Source organism: Anarhichas minor, unplaced genomic scaffold (genome assembly GCF_050575085.1).
Source record: "Anarhichas minor isolate MPS153535 unplaced genomic scaffold, ASM5057508v1 ptg000020l, whole genome shotgun sequence".
In the NCBI taxonomy this organism is placed as follows: domain Eukaryota; kingdom Metazoa; phylum Chordata; class Actinopteri; order Perciformes; family Anarhichadidae; genus Anarhichas; species Anarhichas minor.
The window spans coordinates 230,564-254,789 of record NW_027466466.1 but is presented as its reverse complement, the minus strand read 5'-3'; the positions used below and the strand labels follow the sequence as shown (position 1 = coordinate 254,789).

General features: G+C 44.4%; 1 protein-coding gene across 1 annotated transcript in view; it reads left to right on the top strand.

The window, feature by feature from the left end:
• Nucleotides 1-24,226, top strand: part of LOC142954394 (myelin transcription factor 1-like) — a 134,165-nt gene that overhangs the window by 94,852 nt on the left and 15,087 nt on the right. Inside the window, exons 4-12 of the mRNA XM_076095362.1 lie at nucleotides 4,385-4,491; nucleotides 9,075-9,129; nucleotides 12,521-12,551; nucleotides 13,603-13,665; nucleotides 15,088-15,497; nucleotides 18,202-19,392; nucleotides 22,023-22,157; nucleotides 23,175-23,265; nucleotides 23,443-23,559. Of these exons, the coding sequence (XP_075951477.1) occupies nucleotides 4,385-4,491; nucleotides 9,075-9,129; nucleotides 12,521-12,551; nucleotides 13,603-13,665; nucleotides 15,088-15,497; nucleotides 18,202-19,392; nucleotides 22,023-22,157; nucleotides 23,175-23,265; nucleotides 23,443-23,559 (2,200 nt within the window). The remainder of the gene's footprint in view (nucleotides 1-4,384; nucleotides 4,492-9,074; nucleotides 9,130-12,520; nucleotides 12,552-13,602; nucleotides 13,666-15,087; nucleotides 15,498-18,201; nucleotides 19,393-22,022; nucleotides 22,158-23,174; nucleotides 23,266-23,442; nucleotides 23,560-24,226) is intronic.

Sequence of the window (24,226 nt, the reverse complement as noted above, 5' to 3'; positions counted from 1 at the left end):
AAATAAAAAGTGGTCATAGCGCTAGAAATAAACCGCGGGCTCGAGCTGCACATTTCGCCGGATTTTTGAAGCGCTCATCTAGTCGGATTCACCCCGAGAATGTGAGCCTGTGCGTTGTGTTTTTCATTACCCCCCCCCCCCCCCCCTTGCTTTGCTTAGATGGCCACGTAATGTGCTGTGTGTGCGCCTCGCGGTCTGTCAAAGCACCTGCGTCCTAAGATGGAGGAAAGAGATGAGGGATGATGATACACAGTGTTATGTCACCCGCTACTTAAGTTGCTCTCCATCCCCCGGTGTGGTGAGGCGGCTCGACATCGCTTGATCACTGACAAACTTTAGCTGCTAGTTTAGATGTGAGAGATTTTATTTCAGGAGGTTCGAGGCAAAAACCGTCCAAACTTACTTCACTTCCCCACATTGCTGTTTGAAAATCACCCATCTTTAGAAAAAATCATGTCAGTTTGTCTTTTTAAGGAAAATGTTTGATAAATCTGGAATGATGTTTGGCTTTTAAATGATAGAATATGTTTGACTGACTTTACCTGCTTTTGAAATGTAAAGACAGACCTCTGTTTGGCAGTGGTGAGTTGTTTAAAAAGTCTGCAGTTGTATTTAAAGCGTAAAGGCTGTTTCATTCAATTTAATTTAATTTATTTTGTTTCACCCAAAAGCCTCAGAGGGCTTTACAATCTGTACACATGCGACTTCCTCTGTCCCAGGACCCTCACATCAGTACAGGAAAACCCCTTTAAGGGAAAAAAACAGGAAGAAACCTTAGGGAGAGCAACAGAGGAGAGATCTATAAGTGAAGCCCATGGAAATGTGCAGAAGGAGCCTGTGACGCTCTGTTGTTGGGCTGCATGTATAGGATGAACACCGAGCTCAAGATGTCATGATAAAACACCTATTGTTGTTCTTCTGTTTACTTTTCCTGAGAAAATGTAGCCTAGTTTCTGGGGATTACAGAATTAGGTTATTGGTGCCTTATGCTGTCAGTGGCGGCTTTGACAGCAGAGAATGGAGCTGCATGCAGCAGCACAGGCCCGATCTGAAGTTGCTTCTGTCTTTTCTTTAGTTATTGTGATAGGACGAACCCTCTCTATTTATGAAGGGCTAAATAGCCCTGTGGTGAGGACAGCAGGTGCCGGAGGAGGGAGGGTAATAAACATGTTGGAGGAGCAGCTGTGGCCAAATTGCACCCTCGTCATTCAAAGCCTATCAGAAATCTAAGCAATACAAGCAAAGGTCAGGGTTGGCCAGGCTTTCAATGGAAAGGAGGCATTTAAAATGAAAGCCTGGAAATAATGAATTTCATGCCATATGTCAAAAGGGAAATAAATACAAAAAATGTAAAAAACCCAGAATTAATTAAAAAGTAAGCAGAATGTGCATACATTCTCAGATAGAAAAACATGACATACAGAACTGTTTAGAGCATCACAAAGTGCTGCCTTCAGCGGAGGACTTTCAGGTGCACAGGTCCCTACAGTTAGCCTTGTGTTGTTTCTCTGATGCTGAGGTCAGGTTGGCCCTCAGGGGAGCTCCTCCAAAGGCTGTTACCATGGCGCCGCCCGCCCCTAAACTCCCGTCCCATAACTGATAAAACCACCTCACCCTGACCAAATCCTGGCCTCTTGTAGTTAACTCTGCTCTGTGTTACTCCAGCTTCAGGCTGGGGAATACAACTGATGGTTCTGACTGAAGGATTTATCTGAATTGTATTTTTCTGGTTATCTACACAGCACAAAAACAAAATCTGCCAGATAATCTGGTCAGTTTTTCTGACACATAAGAAAGCAGCGAGTAATACGAGAGCGTCCCGCTCCACAACTTTTGATTTCTCTGTCTCTTCTACCCGGCTCGCTGTAATAACACTAAGTTGCCTCTAAATCCTGCTTAACAGGACCAGGGGTGTACAGCTGGCCCTGTACGTACACTAATACTGTTACAGACAGTTCACCCTGGTATTTAATCTAACTATGGATTTAGGCCTCTTTGCTCTATTGTCCCTGTACAGTAAGCCGCCTGCCTATAATGGTATTACTGAAGCCTAAACTTTGTTTTCTGGTAAAAGGTTTTTTTAGTTTCAATTCATAGACTACATGTGTTGATTTATTAATAAAGGGTTTTTGTGCCGAAAACAGGAAAGATTTTCTTAACTTTGCCTCACAGAAAAGCTTTGATAAAAACACAGAATCCTGGTAGTAAAATAGGATATTTAATCCATTCATTCTGTATTCAGCCCCCCCCTTACTTTTGATTAACCAAACCTCCCCGGTGAACGACTAATTGTCTCGTACTCCAATTTTCTCTTCCAAATAACGAGCTGCGAGTCTTGTAGGTGGGAATGAGCCGAATCTGATCAAAGAATAAGAGAGCACATATCCTGAGCAGACAAGGCAAATTAGTGTTTATGTTTTTTTCATCTGTGAGGGATCCAGATGAAAGATAGAAGGGTCTATTCAGACACCTTTTCTGTGATTAATTGCCTGATTCTATAAACCTCCGATTTCTGACGCGGGTTCAAACTGTCCAGATGTGTTTCCTCTGTGTGCAGCAGAGCAGTGGCTCAGGACTGAGGGAAGTGAGCAGGGATGTTGACACATGGCCCGAGGCCCTGTGTCCTAATAGAGCGCTGTTCTATGCTTGGCATTTAGGGAGGGCTCTCTCAGCCTCCAAACCAAGAATGCAGGACGGATGCTCTCTTCCCTTTACTCTAAGAGGAGGGGAGAAAAAAGGAAGCAGCGAGTTTTGGTGCTGGAGACAGAGGAGACAGAGAGACAGAGATGCAGACGAACAGTATTGCTGTTGTAATCACTTTTTTCCTGAGGGCGGACTGAAAGTTGACAAACAAGCATTTTGCAAAGAGTGCTGGCTGGGCTTTGCCGAGGTTTGCACTTAATGGGCAAAGTAGGGATGGGCGAGGAGAGGGGAGTGAGTGGGGAGTTCGACAGAGGGGGGGGGGGGGGGGGGCTGGTCTGGGTGGGGACCACTCGGATACGGACCTGCAGCCTTTTGTTGTCTCACAGACCGCTTGCTTTTAGTGTGCACTCTGCATGCACTGTGGGTTCACGTACAGGACAGCACGAGCAGAGAAAATAACTCGTGCTGTGTCTTTGAAAGCAGTAAGAAGACAGATACCTGATGGGAGACAATGAGATGGACACATCTGGCCTTACTCTCTACAGAGACCAAGTCCAAGTGTAAAGAGATTGATATTGTGTTGCCTCTCAGGCTACATCAATGCAATCCTTTTAAATCTGAAACCGTCCTTCAGTTTTAATCTAATTAGAATAGTTTGAATCCCCACTGTAGTAATCGTCATGATTACTCTTCCACTATATTGCTGCTTCAGTTCAATAGAGTGGATTCAGCCCCAACACCATGGTCAGTCTGATTCCTCTAAGATGTTGTTGAGGATCGACAGATGGGTGGCCCATACAAAAGAGAAGTCGCTGTAAACTCAAGGGTGCTTGCTTTTTCACCGTCCCGCTGCCGACTGCAAAGACGCACAATCCATATAGAGGTGAAAGCCAAAGGGTGTGTGTTGATATATATATATACAGTATATATATATAGAAAAGAATCAGATTTCACTGTACCAGCTCAGCGGTACATAAAAAGAGAGAGCGAGAGCGGCGGCCGCTTGTTTTGGAGTCTCACAGATGAAGAGTCTTACAGCTAGTTGAAAAGTTCAGCGTCGGGCATTCATAGAAAAATAATCTGCACTCTCCCTGAACTTGAAGCTGTGGGAGGAGGGGGGTGGGGGGGGTACGACCCCCTCGACGGTTAAGACGACTCTCTGTTTGGTATCGAACGCCTCCAACAGAACCAGAGAGAGGGCAGAATGGAAAGAGGAATCTGTGGTAGATGTAATGTGTGTTCTCCTGGACGATCAGGAATACCAAGTGAAGAGCTATTACCTTGATGAAAAAAAGGGGAGAGAGGGGGAGAGAAAAAGAAGGCCTGATTTATGTATGATTCATTATTTACTGACCATTCTTCACCCCCTCTCCTCTCACGTCGCCCTTCCCCCTATTTGTTTATATATGCACCCTGAAAAGCTCGATAAAAATGCGCAAATTTGATTGATTCTAATAGTAGACTGACAGGGACCCCAGCTGGGGCACTTAGCCATGCCTATGTGTGTGTGTGTGTGTGTGTGTGTGTAAAGCATACACACTGTTCCTTTAGTTAATAAAGGAGTGTCTGCAGCATGCTCCAGTGCCCCGACCTTCCCTCAAAGTAGCACCCCCACCCTACCCTCCCTCCCTTTATCCAAACTGCTGCCCCGTCCATTGGTGCTGATGCGTTGATTTCATATGACAACTCTCTCTTTTTTTTCTCCCGTCTTGTCCCACCTCCCTGTTGGTTCTGTCTCTAGAAAATGAGTTCCGGGGCGAGCTGGTGAACCAGCGGTGGACACGAGGCGAAAGGACCAGCAGCCGCTGCCAGGCCTCCCAGAGACTGCAGAGCCGTCGACCAATCATGGTGAGTGACAAGGCCCCGCAATCCCTTCCCCTCCCCACCCCACCACTTCTTCGCCCACCCCCAACACACACACCCCTTCCAACCTGATTCTGCTTCCTGGGCATTTCCCCAATCCCCTAACTCAGCGGGGAAAGTCAAAAAGGGTGGAGGCGGAGGGAGGGGAGGATGGAGAAAAGAGCCAGTCTGTGTGTGTGTGCATGTTGGGAGGGGGAGGGGGGAGGGGGAGAAGGGGGGGGGGGGGGGGATTGATGGCCCCGCTGGACAGAAAAACATGAATCAAACAGCACATCAAATCTCCCGCTTGGCCCCGCCCATCCTCTGCTTCAGCCCCACTCAGCTTAGTTCAGTTTAGTAAAGCTCAGCGTGGCACACAGCTCAGCGTTTTCCCGCTGCTAAGTTCACTTCACAGGATTTTTTTTTTGTATTGAAACACAATCAAAAAAAAGAAACTCAAAATTATGTCCTTGAGCTGCTCATACTTTTTTTTGTCCATGATATTCCTCCTTATCAGCAGAGTAGAAACCTCTTTTCCTCTCTCTAACCCACTCTGCCATCCTAAACCTGTATACGCTCTTTCTTCTAATACTTCTGACACAAATTGCTACCATTTCAAGGTTATTTCTCCATTCTGTAAACATCTGGTCCTTTTTTTCTCCCTGTGCATCACAACTGAGAGTGTGACACCCGACAAAGAGATGGAGGGATTGAGGGGAGATTGGAAGAGAGAGGAGCGGGGGTTGGGGGTTGTTTCCCCCTGGGCCCAGTAAAAGTAGTTCTGCTTCCCCGTGATGGCTCGGGTTCATCTGAAGAGATGACTTTTATTGATTTGGTTTGATTTCTGCTGCTGAGGGAGCCGAGGAGAGAGAGGCGTTGGTTTCAAACGCCGCATCATGTGAAGCGGCCCCCGTCTGTTTGGCCCGACACTTATGATACCTGGCCGTCACACAACCTCCTTATTATCTTTTTTAGACTTGTGGCAAGCTGAGGTGAATGAAACGGACTTAAAGATGAGAAGATGTTTCGTCTTGAATGCTGAAATCACATCAGGATGACTCACTCTGTAAATGGCAAACCTCTGACAGCACGCATACTCACATCTGACCCATTATGCAGTCACACATGCTCAGTCTTTTTGCATATGGAGTGAGAAGCACAGCATCTCCCCTCCTCCCTCCTCACCGCTCCGCTATGCTTTGTGTGAATTATTAAAGTGAAACTGTGGAAGGGCTCGCCGCGCGGCCATCTAACATGGAGGCTGCTCAGCGTGGTCCGCCTGTCGACTGAACTCTAATTGGCAGCTGCTGTCCGCAGGTCATTTTTGGAGATGTCAGTCTTCGTCGTCAGTTGTGAACGCTTCTCGCTCTGTGTCTCCGCCCCACCTTAACCTCCTCCTTTCCTTGTCCTCACTCTTGTAAACCTAAAAATGAATAAAGGAGTCATTTATGTGCACTGTGGGACGAAGGGTGACCTTCTCTCTGAAGTCATTGCCCCCAGCCAGTCATTTACATAGAGCTGTCAGAATGCAGAGCAGAGCTGGGGCCCTCCTGCACCGACCGCTGCACACAAAGAAGTACATAATTGATAATGTACAACACAGCCTGTAGGGATGAGCCACGTCTTCCTCCTCCCCCTTCTTCTTCTTCTACTGCTGCTGCTCCACACCACATTTCACACTAGTTAAACCCCAACACACACACACACACATGCGGACCTCCTTCTCATCTTTTCCCTCTCTGTCTCTCTCTGTTCTGTGTGCTGTGTAGGCCCACCGACATGCACCGTTCAAGCAGTTGTCTAATTAAAAGACAACAAGGTAAAGGACTTGGAACATACTTTAAGAAAGGCCCTTTGAAAGAGATCAAGATCAGGTCAATGCCTGCCTGGCTGCATCTTGATTCACTCGCTGTGACTTTGTGTTCATACAAATTTAATGAGCTGGAATTGAGAAAAGGGACAGAAAAAAGAGGAGAAACTCAGATGTGCTTACCTATTTAAATGTGTGTAGCTATGGTTACGCAAACATGAAAGCGATAGGGGCCCTCCTTTTCAGTCCATGCAGGTTCTGATTCATCTGATGACTATAAATTTAAGGAGGAAGGAAAGGAAGGGGGATGAAAAAGTACAGGAGGAACAGAATGGTATATCGTCTTTTCATGAAGGGGGGGGGGTTATCTCATCGACACACACACTTCTCTCTCACACACTTAGAGTCAGAACTGAAAGTGGTTCACCAACATACAAATCCACCAATGTAACCATTTGATTCATCAATGTTTAGCCTTCAATTCTTCTCTCAAACCCACTCACAGGTCAGTGTTCAGTCGTAGTGATTCAAATCCTCTGCAATGCTCATCCACACTCCTTACTAGAGGAAGAAGTAAGCAGATGTTTTATAAAAGTAAAAGTATCAATTAGAGTTTAAATAATCAATTGATTAATCAATTGATTGACAGATTATTAGTTCATAGTCTATTTGATTTTCTTTGTCATATGATTTTTTTTTTCAACTGTTGGATTTTCAAAAGTATGCAAAATCAAATGCTCGGAAATACTACTACTTTTGTCCACAGGGACCACCAAAATCAACACAAAATGAAAGTTCCTTGTAGTAGCTTTAAGTAAAAGTACACAGGAACATATGGTCCCAACCTTCTTTTCTCAGATGTTTCCCCACAGACCTATTAGACGAGCCCTTCATCAGCACCGCCATCTTCTTCGGCTGGTTTATTTGTTTTCATGCATTCTCAACACGTGGTGTTCAGACGTTTACAGCTGACTCAATATGTATATATGGAGACACAATGAGCAATACTAGTTAAATGCACAAACACAAAAAATACATCTGAGTCATGTAAAAGTGGATGCTGTTTTTATGAGCAGCATTTTAATGGAGGTGAAGCTAATCAATATAAAGGTAAACTGATAGTATAGGATATAGTTCAAGTTTAATGGAAACATGTATAAGTGCAAGCACCTCAGAATTGTGCTAAATCACAGCACCGCTGCTTCTTCCGGACATGAACACAAACAAGTGCAGACAGCGGAGTGTAGGGAGACGAACTTTGAACTCACATGTGTAAACACACACACACACAACTCTTCACTGCACACTCATCTGCTCCTCTTCCCACATAGCACATATGGGAGGAGCTCCGAAGGAGTCAACTGCTCCCTTCAGGCAGGGCACAACGCTGCCGCTTGTTGCTCGACTCCTACAAACAGTGCCCGATCCAAAGAGTTGAGAGAGAGAGAGAGAGAGAGAGAGAGAGAGAGAGAGAGAGAGAGAGAGAGAGAGAGAGAGAGGAAGGGGCCTGTGCCTGCACCTGTACCTCCGGCCAAACACTAGACACTAATGAATGAAGCGCACCCTCCTCGGGGGCCTTAACAACAACAACAACAGCGTGCTTCATCTTCCTCTCATCCCTCTTTCCCTCCTTCTTTTCATAAGTAGTCTATTAGCAGGAAGGGGCATTGCCAAATAGAGAGAGGCAGAGGAAAAAGAAGAAGGAGAGGAACAGGGCCCCTGTGTTTCAATCCCACTGTGGCGGTGCCAACTTGACTATAGAGAAGCAACAAAGCCGCTAAGTGCCTGGGCAAGGAGAGGGGAGGTTGGGCAAGGAGAGGGGAGGTGTAGAGGCAACTGGGGTGGAAGGGGAGTTAGAGTTGAGGGGGCAGTGTGAGGCAGAAAGAGAGAAAGAGGGGAGACCTGCGATTAATAGTCCAGTAATCAAAGCTAACTGCTCCATTGTGTCTTAAAAAGCATCTGATAGCTTCAGAGTGCACTGAGAGCAGCGCTGAGCGAGGAGAGGTGGTGCAGAGGAGGTGTGGCCCAGGGTCAAAATGTGTGTGTGTGTGTGTGTGTGTGTTCCCGGCAGCAGGGTTAACACCTGCTCCTTTGTGGCTTAAAAGCCGAGCTAGGAGTAAGCAGTGGGTAGCACACAGACACACACACACACACACACACACACACACACACAAACTCCTGTTGTTAAAAGGGTTATTACAGTGGCGTTTTAGCAGCCCGTATGTTTTTGCTTTATTATTATATTCAGCATAGTCAGGATGGTCGGGGCCGTGGCCCTTGTGAGCAGAGGGACTGCTACAGTGTACAATCATGTGTACCATTCAGGTGTAGGAAATTACAGGGAGAGTCATTGGGGGGGGGGGGGGGGGGGGGGGGGATCTGAAAAGTAGCTCGAACAACAGGGTTTGTTTCCTTTCCATACTCTTTATTTCTGTCTCTCTTCTGATGAAGTGAGCAGGACGAAAGACTCAGAATGTATGTGGGTTTTTTATTTTAACGACGGGTGAGGAGTGATGTTTTGCGAGAATTAAAGATATGATCTTCTCTTTGTGTCAGCGTTACCCTTGGTGTGTTTCAATGGGAGCATCTGAGTGAGGGTTATTATAGCAGGTCTTTTAAAGCAGAGGAAGGACAATTACCTGTGGCTGTGTGCTGGAGTATACTGAGAAATAACCACTCACACTCTCTTTCCTCTCCTCCCTCCTTTTCTCTGTTTCCTCCTTTACGCACTTGTCTCCTCCTCTCTGGCTTCCTATTTCTCCTCTTCCCTCCTCCCCAGATGAGTGTAGAGGGTGACGCCAAGCGAACTCGCACTCGGTCCAAAGGAATCAGAGGTGAGTGTTTGTCATCTCTCCTACATGTCTGGCCATGTCTGCTAAAGGTGTTTCCTTGCAACTGCTCTCTCACACACACACACACACACACACACACACACACACACACACACACACACACACACACACACACACACACACACACACTTTACTCCTAACATCAGTATATGTACCTGAGCAACAATGCTGTGTGTTGAGGTGTATATTGATGTGTGTGCGTATGCTGTGAAATGTCTCTCAGTGTGAATATAAACAGCTTAGGTCCAACAGAACAGATGCTTTCACAGGCATGGCCACTTTTTGCCACCAAACGTCACACACCGCTTCTTGTCAGTCACAACACATCACAGAAAGTCATTGGGGAAGAAAAACTCCAGATCTTTGCTTGTAATCATCAGATTCCTGAGTGAACGGGAAGCGCTGGCAGCCAAAGCAGCATGACTCCAGATTTACACTCGGCTCCATACTAAAAACATGACGTTTCAATAGACACGTGCTGCACACGTGTTATTCTTACCGCAGCTCTTATATTGAAGCCTGTCAAGTTGGGGACGTCCTGAAAGTGCATGCAGAATGGCCAAGAGAGCGTTGCAGATTTTTTTAATCTCTCAACTTGATTTTCATCTGGACCTCCTCCCATTTTCATGCCTTCGCACCGCCAACAGTGCGGCTGGAGGCATTATGTTTTCTGGTTCTCCTGAACGAGATATCTCAGAATGGCAAAACAAACGTCCCACTCACAGATGAGCAGTAGTCAACTGAACCTACACATTTATCAGGAGGTGCTATACTGGCCGAGAAAGCGGAGTTCTCCTCGATCCTCTTGCTCCAGTAGATCTGGCTCAATATCTGAGTCGGCTAAAACACTGTAAAATGTGTCCTCGTCCAGAACGTCTTTTGTACTCATATTTCTATTGCATTACAAGAGAAGAGAAGTTCTGTTTTTGAGCCGTATCTCTAACGTGACTCCTGCTACCAACAGATAGATAGAGGCTTGTTGAAACAACCTGAAGTTCTTCCTATCTCCAACTATATGACTGTCACTTTAAACGACGGCTCTGGATGCAGGAAGAACAACAGATTTTTCAGCAGAAGAACGCAGGAATTTATTGCGTTAATTTACTTTATTTCCCATTAACACTTATTGGACATAAAAGGTGGAAAATTTTCCCTCCAAGTGTTTTACAGATTTTACTCTGATTAGACTACAAATCCTGCTTTATCTGATTCATTTAGGTACATTGTTTGAGCATTATGCTCCTTTTACGAGCAGCTACACTCACACATATACACATAAGGAGAAAATAATGGTTTTAGAAAGCAATTTATCACAGAAAATGAGGCAGTCTAGATGATTTCTAACCATCTCTTGTGTAGTCCAAATACAGATATTTATGCAAACATAAACATGTATGCATGTTTATGTTTGTGTTTGAATATGTATTTATGTACATGTACATATTGGTACATGTGCCTTTCTCCATGCAGTTGTATGTGTACCAGTGTGTGTTTGTGTGTTTAGAGAAACAGTTCAGGAAGGCGTCCAGTCTCTCCAACTGCATGATGAAAGACGGAGAAACTGAGCCGCTGCACACACACGCACACAAACACACACACGCACACACCCTTATCAAGCTTGTGTGTATTATGCTCTTATTGTATCTTGACACCAGCAGTCTTTCGGACGTGTGATTAATGCATGTGATATCGGAGCCCAAACTCAATTCTCCAGGATCATATTGTTTTCTCGTTTGCTCCAAATAAAAATAGGATATATTTCTCCGAACTCATTCTATCGCTCAGCTCTCGATCGATGCCTGCAGCCAGCAGAGAGCCATGTGTGCGTGTTGTTTGTGAGCAGCGCTTGATTTATGTTTTGAAGGCAATTACTATAAGTTGTCCCTGAAAGAAGTGCTGTTTTTTCTACTGATGAAGGCAGTTTTCCCTTTTAATTTCACTTTGCCAATTATGATAACTAAAGTGCAACAATTAATCATGTTTTATTGCTGAAGTCTGCTTTTTTTTTCTGAACAGCACGATGTAATTTGGCTGAACTAGGTTTTCTCTGTGTGTATGCTGTTGTGTTGGCCTGTGTGTGTGTGTGTGTGCGTGTGTGTGTGTGTGTGTGTGTGTGTGTGTGTGTGTGTTATTCTACAGTATAGGTACAATTAACTTTAAAACTATCTTAAAATAAAGAAACATTTTATTTAAACTTCTCTTTTTAATTCTGTTGCACTAAAACTTTAAACTCCAATTTAAACTTGGTCCAGTATTAACTTTAGACTTGCGGAGGTTTAAGTTTTTCACATAGATTGAGCAAAATAATCAAATTCCCAGAAGAAAGTTAAGGGACAGACTCATAAACCAACAGGCCATCTTTTATTTCACTGTTCTGTTGTCTGTTTTTTATCTTCTATTTTTGACCATATTGCTCCGTTAATTCAGCCAACAAGTTTTTCTCAAAGGAGGACTAATTGGAGCTTTTCTGCTGAGTCATCATAAGTATTACATTTACATTACATTACAGTACAGTCATTTAGCAGACGCTTTTATCCAAAGCGACTTACAATTCAGAGTCTATCACATTTCTACACCGTAGGCACAACTACGGGAGCAATTTTGGGGTTAAGTGTCTTGCTCAAGGACACATCGACATGCGACTAGCGGAGCCGGAGCCGGGGTTCGAACCGCCGACCCTCTGATTGAAAGACGGCCCTGCCTGGCTAACGGCCACTTAGCCACAATCGCCCCAAAGTAACGTTACACTAACTAACTGACTTTTTAGCTCGCTAGCTAGCAAGCGATGGGACGTTTTGTTAAAGAAAACAAAGCAGCCCCCTCTTTTATAGACTACTTACTAGGTCTTGACAGCACGCTCATTTATTTATTTATGTATTTTAAATTTTTACAGCAACCATCAATTTTGGTTTAAACTTGGATTTACTAAACAAAGATTAGTTTTTAATGGTGCAGGGCTCTGGATTTACTCATTGTAAACCTATCTTTGCTAAACTCTGATTAGAAGTAATTCTAGATTACATTAACCCTTGTTGGAACAACCCAGCCTATGTTTGTGCAGGCCGGTGCTACACCCCTGTATGTTTCCTGCTCACTCTTGTGAAAATGTGTTTGTATGTATGTATGCATGTAGATATGCGTGTGTGTGTGTGTGAGCTCATGAGTGTGTAGGTGTTTTTTCTTCTTCTCCTGATCATGCAGTCAGCCGTGTGTGTGCCTCTATGAGGAGGCCTCATGGGATTCGTATGCATTTGTGATTTATTGATCTGAGTTTCTTTTAGCAGCGCAGCTTTCAGAGCAGTCGTTCACCTTTGTTCTCCCTCCCTGTGTCTTTCTTCTCCTCCCCCATCTCTCTCTCCCCCTCTCCTCTCAGTTCCTATTGAGCTCGTAGGACAAGAGCTGAGGTAAGGAAACACCTTCATCTTTGTGCAAATCCCTTTCATAAAGTTATTTTATGTGCACCGTAGAGCACCCCCCGGCACTTGTAGACTCACTATCAGTGCTTCTTTAGATGATGTAGTATATATATATATATTTATTTAATTTCTCATCGTCAGCACTTCTCGTGGTCAGTGCCTCCAACAGGCTGCTATTGATTTCTCACGGCCTTTTTGCCATTTCCTGCTATGAACACATACAGTAGAGAATGAAGGGGGCGGGGCGTAAGATCTTTTTTTGCGGTCCGATCGAAGGATGGTGACGCGCGATGATTCTGTTTTTCTGCTGCTCTACCTTGCTAGTTCTTCTCCTCCCCTCTCCTACCCGGGCGGCAGCTTGCAGGGCCTCTCCGGTCATGAGAGCCATTGTCCTCCTTCCTCTGCCTCGATTTAAATTATTTTTTCATTCTCTCTCATTTTGTCACACTTCACCTCCGAGCATTGATCTGAGCTCTGCACTCCAAAATAAGCCTTTTGATTTCTGGATTAAGAAAAAAAAACAGTAGGGAGGCCAGAGAGCGCCTCATTTAAAATGCAAATGCAGCAATTTTTTATAAGTGAAATTAATATTAAGGATAATTGGAGTAATAAAGGGCAATTGCTGGGGGGAAGTTAATGAGAACTGAAATGAGCTGTCCTGAGGGGTCATGGCAACCTGAATCAGAGGAGATTCTGTCATCACCTGATGATAATGACAGGTGAGGAGAGCAGAGCAGGGGAAATTACAGCAGGTCTCGGCTGATCCTTATCGCTCATAGTAACAGGATATAGGCCAGGCTTGATGTACGACATACAATATTATGTTCTGCACGGCTTGATGCCACCTGCATTCATGCATATGTGTGTCTGCTGGATGGTCGGGGGGGCATCTCTGTGCATGTGTGTGCTCAGTTTGCATGTCTTTGCTTTGTTTTCTTGATTTGCTTTGTTTATTGCCTGTGGTTATCATTGCCTCTGCATAGGGACTAAAATGCACCCAGTCTTAAACATATCTCTAACCTCCATCCATCCCATCCAGCTGCCCCACCCCTGGATGCAATGGCTCTGGCCATATCAGTGGGAGATACTCACGACACAGAAGGTAGGGCAGATTAAAAACCTACCCTCTGTCCGTCCTTCCTCTCTGTCTGTTTGTCCTCGTCCTCTCTGCCCCACAACATCGGCTTTGTTGAAAATACAAACGTGATGCCTTGATTTTTTTTAAAAGGAACACTTCGACATTATGGGAAATGCGCTTATTTGCTTTCATGCCGAGTGTTAGATGATAAAAGCGATACCGCTCTCATGTCTGTGCTAATTATGAAGCTACAGCCAGCAGCTCAGCATTAAACTGACAGAATCCACCCACCAGGACCACACAAAGACAAATACAACTCTTTGTTTTGTATCGGACTATTTCTTGTTGAGGTGCAGTGCCTTCTCTGGCCTCCCTCACTACATCACTCACAGTTATGGCAAGACTCCAGGAAGTCACTTGCAGACTAGCTGTTCCCGGTTCCAGTCTTGATGTTCAGATAAGATAGGATGTAATCGAGAGCAAGGCCGCTAAATTCAAGTCAAGACTGAGACCAATTCAAAGCAGAGTCACAGTCATAAAAACAGTTTCATGTTTAGTGTGTTTAGTTATAAAATTTGAGGAAATCAAAAAAAAAAAAAAAGAAGATAAAAGGGACATTGTAAAGCAGAAATATTTATTTTCTGATTTATTGTGGTAATTATTTGGACCCCTGAAGTTTATGTTGTGATTGAAGACACGTTTCTTTAGCAAAAAATAAACAAGACGTAAGGATAGAATCCACATATTTTAGAGTTTGAGATTAGACTATTAGAGAATAATCTGTTTTTGAGATTGCACAGAAACTCCCAGAGCCTCCAAATCTAAAATAAAGGTTTCAGTGGACAGCAGTGAGACGGGATTTCTTCAGGTTTTATTGGAGCGTAATTCTCCCTCCCTCCTCGTCTGTGTCGCTCGCCCTCAGAGTCCTTGCGAGACTCAGGGCAGCTCACTGGCTTGTGACTCCTCTTTATTGAGGGGCAGATATTAGCTATCTGTTTACATGTGTATTCGTTCAGCAGGCAATTTCAGATGCACTTTGTTTATAGATCGTCCCCCAATCTCCCTCGGCATCTCCCAGGTGAGAGTAAGAGGGAGTTTATTGGATTTCACCCTCCACTGCCTCGCCCGCCCGCCTCTCCATACAAGTTGTTCATTAAACGTTCCAGTCAATTGGCTGCGATCACTTGTGATTTCTGAGTGAGCCCCCCCCCCCCCCCCCCCCCAGGCCACGTTTGTTGACTCATACTCTCCAAAAACACCTCTCCATCCTTCTTCATGTCAAAACACGCAAACACCCTCCGTCATGCTGCTTAAAGTCACCCATGGACACGATGAGGTGCATGAAGTTTTATTAGATGTTTGGGGTGTTTGGGACTTCTGATTACAACCCTGCTTGGTATTCATGATCCTGTTGTCTCTGTTCTCTCTTCTTTCTCCCACCATTAGCATTCTGGGCTGCCCTATAGCCAGAAAGCGCCGTCTAGAGGAAGCAGAAGCCGACCAGGAGCAAGAGCAGGACACAGAGCGGCCCGCCTCCAAGAAGAAGTCCCACCCCCTGAAAATGGCCCTGGACGAGGGCTTCAGCGCAGAGAGCGACGCCAGCAGCGAGGCTGAGGGCGAGGGAGAGATGGATGGAGAGACAGCAGGAGAGACCAAGGAGGTGGAGGAGGAGGAGGAGGAGGAAGAAGAAGAAGAGAGGGGGGCAGCTATAGAGGAGGAGACAGAGGAGATGACAAAAGACCTGACACAGGATGGACAGACAAATAGACAGGAGGAGGAGACACAAATGGAGGAAGAAGAGGAGAGGGAAGAAGAAGAAGTATATCAGAAGGAGAACACATTTACTGCAGATGAAGGTGAGGTTTTTCTACTTGAGACCAACCAGCTCATATTAACCACAGTCATCTTTGCTATTCTTCACCGATGAGGAAAATCTACCTCTAAACTCAGCAGCTTTTCAACCAATCCTCTATGTCTATAAACCAGTGGCGGGCCGTGCATTTTATACCTGGGCCTTCAGTGCTGTCCTGCAGCTGAAACACCACCAATAATCTCATTATGCAAGCTACGGTTATTTGTTTAGGGGTGTAACAATACACATATTCGTATTAAACCGTACGGTACGAGGCTTACGAACCGAACAATACGTTTGAATAATACTAGTGCATTTGGAAAATGCAGAAGCTTAAATTGTGGGAAATATAATGTTTTCGGTGGACTGCGCTCACGTAGGAGACAACGGGCTGTGACCTCTGAACCCGGAAAAAAAAAAAAAAAAAAGACAGCTGAGGCACTGCACTTCTGGGAGGCTACGCTAAACTAGCTTAACAAACAATGCGCATGACGGTATGCTTCGTAATTAACAGACAATGCATATAGTCCAAATTTATATAATTAACCCAATGACAACAACAAACTCACAAGAACCAGTCACATATATTCATATGACAACAAAGCATGACTAATCAATCCAGCAGACCTGCAGCGGAACACGCATTCTGCTACACACTCAAGGGCCATTCAGATATTAGATGTAAAAAAACAAACGCAGTTGACTTACCAAATGCTGATCACTTAAAGAAGATCCTCCTTTCTTTGTTGACAAAGAGTTTAATCCCACGGTTAAATCCCAACTCACAAATCCGTTTCTCCTCCTTCAGCCATTGAGCGTTAAAAAAAAACAAAGCTACACCAAGCAAAATGCAAAAAATGTCATAATTTCTTCCATATCTTTCAATTTGAACTCTTACTACTCCGACTAAGACTCTGATGGCTACTTTAAGTTTCGTTTCACAATAGTCACGTGCTCGCCCACTGACCAATCACAGCGCACGCTGCACCTCACCGCAGAGCTGCACCTGAAAACTGAGCTGCAGGTAATGCTGACGTACTTGTAGGCCAGCTAGCAGGCTCTGACACATCAAAGAATACGCCCAACATGTCAAACTAAAGATCTAATTGGTTGAAGACTATGACAATCAACAATATTGTCCCCATTCACTTAAAGTGCAAAGGGATTCACTTGTGAGTCTGCAGGCCTCGGGCCTCTCTTCTTACCTAGAGACACAGAGGTGAAATCTGATTGGATAAAAGCTCTACTTAAAACAAGCTGCACTGGAAGCAGAGCAACTGAGGAAGACAGTAGCTGTGCAATGAGATAATAAGATAATGGGAAAAATATTTTTATAAATTATAATACATGTAGTGTATTTAAGAAAAAGTATTAAATTATAAAATAGCTGTAACTTTGTGATTCTGTTTAGGCCAGCAGAGAAGGCCTTGCAGGCCCTGACGGCCCACCACTGATTTAAACCATGAAAGATTATTCAGCTATAAAAAATGACAAACTGGTTCCAGCTTTGAACATTTGCTATTTATTCTCCATTCTACAGCACCGTAAATTAATAATCTTTGGGCTTTGGACTGTTAATCGAACAAAACAAGACGTATAAACTCACCCCTTTGGGCCTTTGGTGGCAATGAGTGGTGTTTTTTCAACATTTAGAGATTAACTGGATTGATCATAAAAATAATCGAGAGAGTAAAGGGTACTCTAGTGATTAAGTATTGCACTTCTATCTCACACGAGGCATATTGTGTAAATGGTCCAAAATCGAAGCAGCGGGGCCTAAGATGTCCTGAGGCTGGGTCCTACATTTCCCATAAAGCAACTCAACAGCATCCCTCTTTAGATCCTCACTGCTTCTGAAATGCCCATCTCTTCCAAACTCCAGTCTTCCAGTTAGTAATGCAGCCCTTCTGTTTAAACATGAACTCTCAAACCTTAACCAAGATATCCTTGATAACATCACTATGACATCATCAGGGTATGTTTTTTAATTTTTTAAGGCTCCTCCAGAGACATAACTGTTTTCACAAGCTGAGTGGTGCTCAGAAGTGCTAAATTCCTTTTAGTGCTCCTTTAATCAGTGATAAAATATTATTTGCAGTTCTTTGATGAAGGTTCTTTGATGAAGGTTTCCTTTGATTAACAATTAGGATAGAGTTTAATCTCTACCTTTATTGTCTATGATTTAACATAATCTTTTTCATTTGTGAAACCTTTTGTTGGTGGTTGTGTGGCTCTGCTTGAGATTCTCCATCCAGGGCATGAAAGTTATTGAGCCACATCACATGCAATGCAGTGAGCATTTAGGAAGTGTGCAATAACATAGCAAGTGTTTTTTCCCTGATAATGCTACATCGTGAAGAACAAATCTGTGTTTAAATCATCAGGAGGAGAGCTAGTTAACGTCAGCTGTGAGCTATTTTTTAGCGGGTTATCACATGTTTAAATAACCTGCATATATTATTATAAGGTATAATATTACAGGAGGTGAGTTGCCATTCCTCTTATTGACCACTAGGGGACTCTTTCTGCTTCTACAAGCTGCTTTACATCTCCACACTGTCACAGCAGGTGTTTTTATTTCTCACTGAATGACTTAGCAGGCAGGGAGGTGATGCCAGTGAAGACATTGCTGACAATAGCTTTAGCTCACTGCGTGACTCACTTTTTCCTGCGTATCACTGCTCTGACCTCTTCATCTGCTTCCACAGAGGAAGAGTGTGTGATCATCGAGCCGGAGTTTGGAGCAGCGCCACCTGCAACCGAGGAGTGCCAGTCTCCCTCTCAGAGCGCAGAGGAGGTGGCCAACTCTCTCCTCCACCTCGGCTGCCTCTCCGACAACAATGCCCCCACCGTGGCCATTCAGCAGCCTGTTGCCGTGGAGACTGAGGAGGATGTCACTGTGGCAGCCAAATGGGGGGAAGAAGTTAAGGACGAACAGGAAGGGGGCATGAATGAGGGGGAAGAGGAGGAGGAAGTGGCATCTGTTCAAGCAACAGAAGAGGCATCTGTTCTGCAGAAGGAGACAGCTGAAGTGAAGGAAGAGGAGTTGGAGGAGGAGGTAGAAGATGAGAAAGGAGAGTGCCCAGACAGGAGCAACAATGTGATCCAAGAGAACCACCAATATCTGACCGAAGATGTTCGCCATGAACAGATCAAAGATGACGAGGAGGAGGAGGAAGAGGAAGAAGAGATGGCAGCGCCAGCACAGCAAAGCCGGGGCACTCCAGTAGAAGAAGATGAGGAAGAGGAGGAGGAAGAGGAGGAGGAGGAGGAGGAGGAGGAGAAAGATGAAGAGGTGAACCACATTCTGCCCATTTCTGATGTGCCAACCGCCATCCGGAACATCACCAGCACCGCAGCAGCTCAGGGAACACTCATCAAGGCCGAGGACCACAGGGCCAGTCCCCAAGAAAACTACAACACCAACAGGGCCACTCCACTTGTTCATAAACCTAGCCCGCTTCAGAACTACAAGGCTAGCCCTCCTTTAAGCTACAGCTCGCACAGAGTCAGTCCACTGGAGGACTACTTCCCCAACCTCAGAGGTGAGAACTATAAGATCCACAATGCCGTGTCCTCCACCTCTCCTGACATTATCGAGGTGCGATCAGATAGGTCAGAGGAGAGAGACTTTGACGACGTGGATGGGGACGACGAGTGCGATGATGAAGACAGCCTGTCGCAGCGTTCCACGGTGACGGACGAGTCGGAGATGTTTGATATAACCCGAGGGAACCTGGGCCTGCTGGAGCAAGCCATCGCCCTGAAGGCGGAGCAGGTGAAGCCGGCCGGGCCCAGGGAGCTGCTCCGCGCCCCAGATATCCACCACCAGCGATACTTCACCATGGATGACAGGCCAAAGCACCTTGACGTCATCCGCAAGAGCTACTTCAGCAAAGGTAGGGCCGAGCTAAGAGCAGAGCTACAACATGTACACATGAGAGGGGCTTGAGGCAGGAACATTTAGTCCTCTTTATTTATGTCTTCTTTTAAAAGCTACGTTCGCATTATGTGGTAGTGCTATACAAGCAGGGTCGTCACCTAGTGGGCAACCGTGGCTCAATGGCTTAAGAGGGTTGTCTGGTAACCGCAGGGTCAACGGTTCGATCCTCGACTGGGACGTGTCACGTGTCGTAGTGTCCCTGAGCAAGACACTGAACCCCTGGCGCCGCTTGTCATTGGCAGCCCACTGCTCCCTATATACAGGGATGGGTCAAATGCAGAAGTCAAATTTCGTGTATGTATATGACAATAAAAAGGGTTTCTTTCTTTTCTTTCTTTTTCTTGATGGTGAATTCAAGGATGCTTCAACATCTGAGACTTGATACTCACCTGCTGATAGCAGTAGGTCAAACTAAGAAAGAGTAAATTGTAGTTTTTTGCTTGCAATAAAAGCAGAAACCCCTCTTCATTTTGGGAAATGTGCGTATTTTTTTTTACCAAGAATTAGACAGGAGGATTGATACCCCTATCGAGTGCGCTAAATAGGAAGCATAAAGAAGCAGGTGGATAAACAGCTACCCTGCCTCTTTCTAAAGGTAAACTGTCTAAAGCTCACTAATGAACATATTATTTTTTTGTCTCAACTGCTGACTGAAAAAAACAACAACAAGAAAGATTGAAAGCACGTAACTTCTCTTTAAGGGGTATTGTCATTCAAAGCAGTGTTGATCATTGAATGACCTGCATTTGAACATGATTTGTTGTCAATGAGCTAAACTTTTCTAAATCACTGCCTATTCCTTGGAGAGTGAACTTCTTTGCCTAAAGGGCCAGTTCACTTGGTATTCTGTCGTGTAGTAAGGTTTTGTCTCAGGAATGTTTGTGTTATCAGCCACTCAGACTTTTGCAGCCACCCTAATAAAATAGAGGTGAATGGAATTGTGTTTGTGGTGTTAAAAGCATTGAAGAAATTGTTTAAAAACTATACAGTGTCATGTGTTTCCAAAACACAACATTGGAAACTTAATAGCTACTGTAACCGGCAGCTGATATCAATTCTTGACATATCCCATGGACAAGTGTTTAGGATATAAGGGGATATATTAGCAGAAATAGAAACTGTAGTGAGCCGGCTAGCTGTTTCCTCCTCCTCTAGTCCTTATGCTAAGCTAAGCTAATCGTCCTCTGGCCGTAGCTTCATGTTTAGCATGCAGGCATGAGAGGTGTATCAAACTCTCAGCAAGAAAGGGAATAAGCATTTTGTGTTACTCTAAATTATTTTGAAAAGTTTTAAGGTCAGAGTTAATGCACCAGCATAGTGTGGGCTCACATCTCTCCCTGCTTATCATTACATTAGCATGTGATGACCATGTAGCACAGACAGTGTTCACTGTGATGGATTACCTATCTCAGGAAAGTTCATCTTTGTACAATGATAATATGAATAGAGAGCAGTGGTGTATTATAAACTTTAAGAAACAGGGAGTCCTGAAGTTCATTTGTAATCAATAGGCCTGAACACACAAGACCACCTGTCCGTTCCACAGAAGCGATGGGGCCACGTATTTGGTCACACGTAGATGAGCGCACAGAAAACAATGTTCTAAACCAGCACAAGGTGTCGTGTGCTGAACTAAATGTTTTGAGCAGAGCGCACTAATAAACACAGTGTACCAAATAAACAGAGTCACGGATCCTCCCCTCTCCGTAGTGATATGGATGAAGTGGTTCCAGCTGAATAGACTTCCATGAAGAGCGGAGAGGAAGTGCTTGAAGAGAGGGTGAGAAGGGACAACAGCGAGAGAGATGACAACACGTGTTAGAGAGGAGAGGAGCGCAGGTTGTTCCACAGTCACTGTTTGTTTACATGCTGAATGTGTTCGGGCCTTGTATTTCACAGTTGGCACGGTGCCCACTTGTCATGCTCCTCGCAGTATAGCAGTAGTGTGATTGCTAGTGCTGCCCTCTCCTTGGCCTCAACTCCCTCCCGTGGTGACGTTCCTGTTCTGCTCAACGCTAATTGGGAGATGCATGTCTCGTTAACATTCAATTTGAAGGCCAATAGAGCATCGCACCATCCTCTTGCTCCTTTCTCCTCTCTCCAGTGCCGTTGATTCTGGCTGGCTCACTACAAGTAGCAGCAGGGAGCAGTAGGCATCTTTAATTATGTGTAAATCTTAGAAGCATGATTTCCCCCGGATGGATTTTCAGGTGTTGTTTTGTCAGAGATCCCAACAAGATCCTTGTGGATCAATCATCAAAGCGTACAGGATAAGAAGGTCGACTTTGTTTCGGGTTAAATTTGAAAAAGCTGCAATAATTCTTTCATTGGATAGTATTTCATCCTTGGGAGCGTTTACAAAAAAACACACACTCAAATCACATTTAGACGAAGGCACAAAACCCCTCTTGCATATACGTAAGACACAAGGAGCAGATACAGATGGTGTCGCTTTTCTACAGTTGTCTGAAATATGTCTAGATTTCATGCTCAGCCAAGCAGACTGTCTGATGGCATTAAACACTTGCCTTTGTCCTCCTTATTCATCCCACTTTCTCCTCTCCTCTCCTCTCCTCCTCTATCCAGAGAGCAGTAGGCCAGAGAAGAGGGAGATCAAGTGTCCCACCCCGGGGTGTGATGGGACGGGTCACGTGACCGGTCTTTACCCCCACCACCGCAGCTTGTCAGGCTGTCCGCACAAGGACAGGATCCCCCCGGAGAGTGAGTGTTCTTCAGCTGCTTAGCAGATGAAAATAAGCACAGAGGAAAGACAAGTGACAAGAAAGGGCGGCGTGACGGTGACAGAAGCACACTACCTCTCCTCACTGTGCAGTTAGACATCGATTACTGTAATACCAGTTTAATCACGGTTTATGAGTTTTTTCTGCTAAATATCTCACTTTGAGGCTTTTGATATAACCGAGCTATTCGGTCTTCACCATTGTACATACTGCTGCTAGAGGACTCAGACAACCATGTCAAAGTTGACAGGTAAAAAAGGTTAACAGTCTATCAAAATTTAAATGACATGTTTGGATTTGGTTCACTGGCTTGGTTCTCTAAAGCTATGCAGATAGGAATCTGCAGTGGTACGGTGTTTTTTCCACATCTCCCCAGACATTAATGTCAGAGGCCACCTTCCTGTAGCCATGACTACAGGTCCATTTAATGCCCAGTTCCCTGCTATTCTCTGATTAAGGTTCACTTCCTATTCCTGCTGGTAGTTTTACTTAGGGACCGTCCTAACCCTATTAGGAGGGGCAGGGGAGGTCTTATTGCTGATGAGGATAAACATATTTTTTTGGAAGAGCAGGAAATGGTCTTAATGTTTTTCTCATTCCAGATTTATATTTTATAATATTTAATTTTTATTTTTTTTACAGTGGAGCGGTTCACTCGTTCATTAGAACTAATTACTGCTTTTGGGCAGCTTTTTATTCAAAAACATAGACAGGAGCTGGAACATTGAACATCTTGTTATGTTTGCCATAGTCGAGAGGAGGGGGAATATTTATAATGCTGGAGTGTGTCTTGGCTTTTAATAAAAGGAAATAATAAGATTCAACCCTTCACCCCGACCAAATTATTTACATACAGTCCCTTACATGAAAAGGTGTTTTAAATAGTTCAGATTAAGTTCTGGATTTTCTCTGACCCTGTGTGTGTGTGTGTGTGTGTGTGTGTGTGTGTGTGTGTGTGTGTGTGTGTGTGTGTGTGTGTATGTTGTCTTCTCCTCAGTTCTGGCCATGCATGAGAATGTGTTGAAGTGTCCAACCCCTGGCTGCACCGGTCAGGGCCATGTTAACAGCAACCGTAACACACACCGCAGGTATTCATGCAAACATTACAGTATCTGTTCAGATCTGTATTTGTGGTTAGGTGTGTCTCTGCATTTCCCTTTTGTGTATTTGCAAGCTCATATATTCATATATGCAGGGATGTGTCAGTCCACATCAATGTGATGCAGATTTACATGGTCAGCAACATCTTTTGTCTCCTCCTCCAGTCTTTCTGGATGCCCCATTGCTGCTGCAGAAAAGCTGTCCAAGGGCCATGATAAGCAGCATCTCTCTCAGCCGGGCAGCGAGCACCTCAAAGGAAGTCCTAACGACAGAGTGTTAAGGTGGGCCATCAGAAAAGTATCCTATTATATACTTACGGTCTTTTAAATAGTTATTTTTACAGTCCTGTCCTGTTACATTAGATAAGTATGGAGCCCCAATGCCGAAAAAAGGTTATCAGATGAGTCAAAAACAGAATACATGAATTAATAAACTGTTAATTAGATAATTAAAATGGAGTGTTAACAGAAATATAACGCTTTATACTTGCCCTTTAACCATACCTCCAATCAGTGGATAAAAAGAAAAAGGCTTTTAAAAATGTCCTTTACCTCAGCTGTACCTCCTTCTGTTCAGGCCACATTGAAACTTTGATTGGTACCACAGGTACAATAGAAGGTATTTATTTTTAAGGACACTCTCTTCTCTTTAGCAGGAACCACAATGGAAACATGTCTTGGACTACATTGTGTTGTCCTTCAACCCTGTCGCCTACAAAATGACGTTCAACTACACTGCATTCTTCAACACGTTTCCTCCCAGATTATGGACGCAGTTTTTAACACATGGTTAACTTTGTAAATTTCAACAAAACTAAAATGCAACTAAACTACTTGGCTAGGTTTAGTAAAAACTTGGATTTGAGGCTTCGTAGATAAGATAGTGAATGACAAAAAACATATGAATCCGTACCGCATCTGAGCATAATGAACCTTTCACTTACATAAA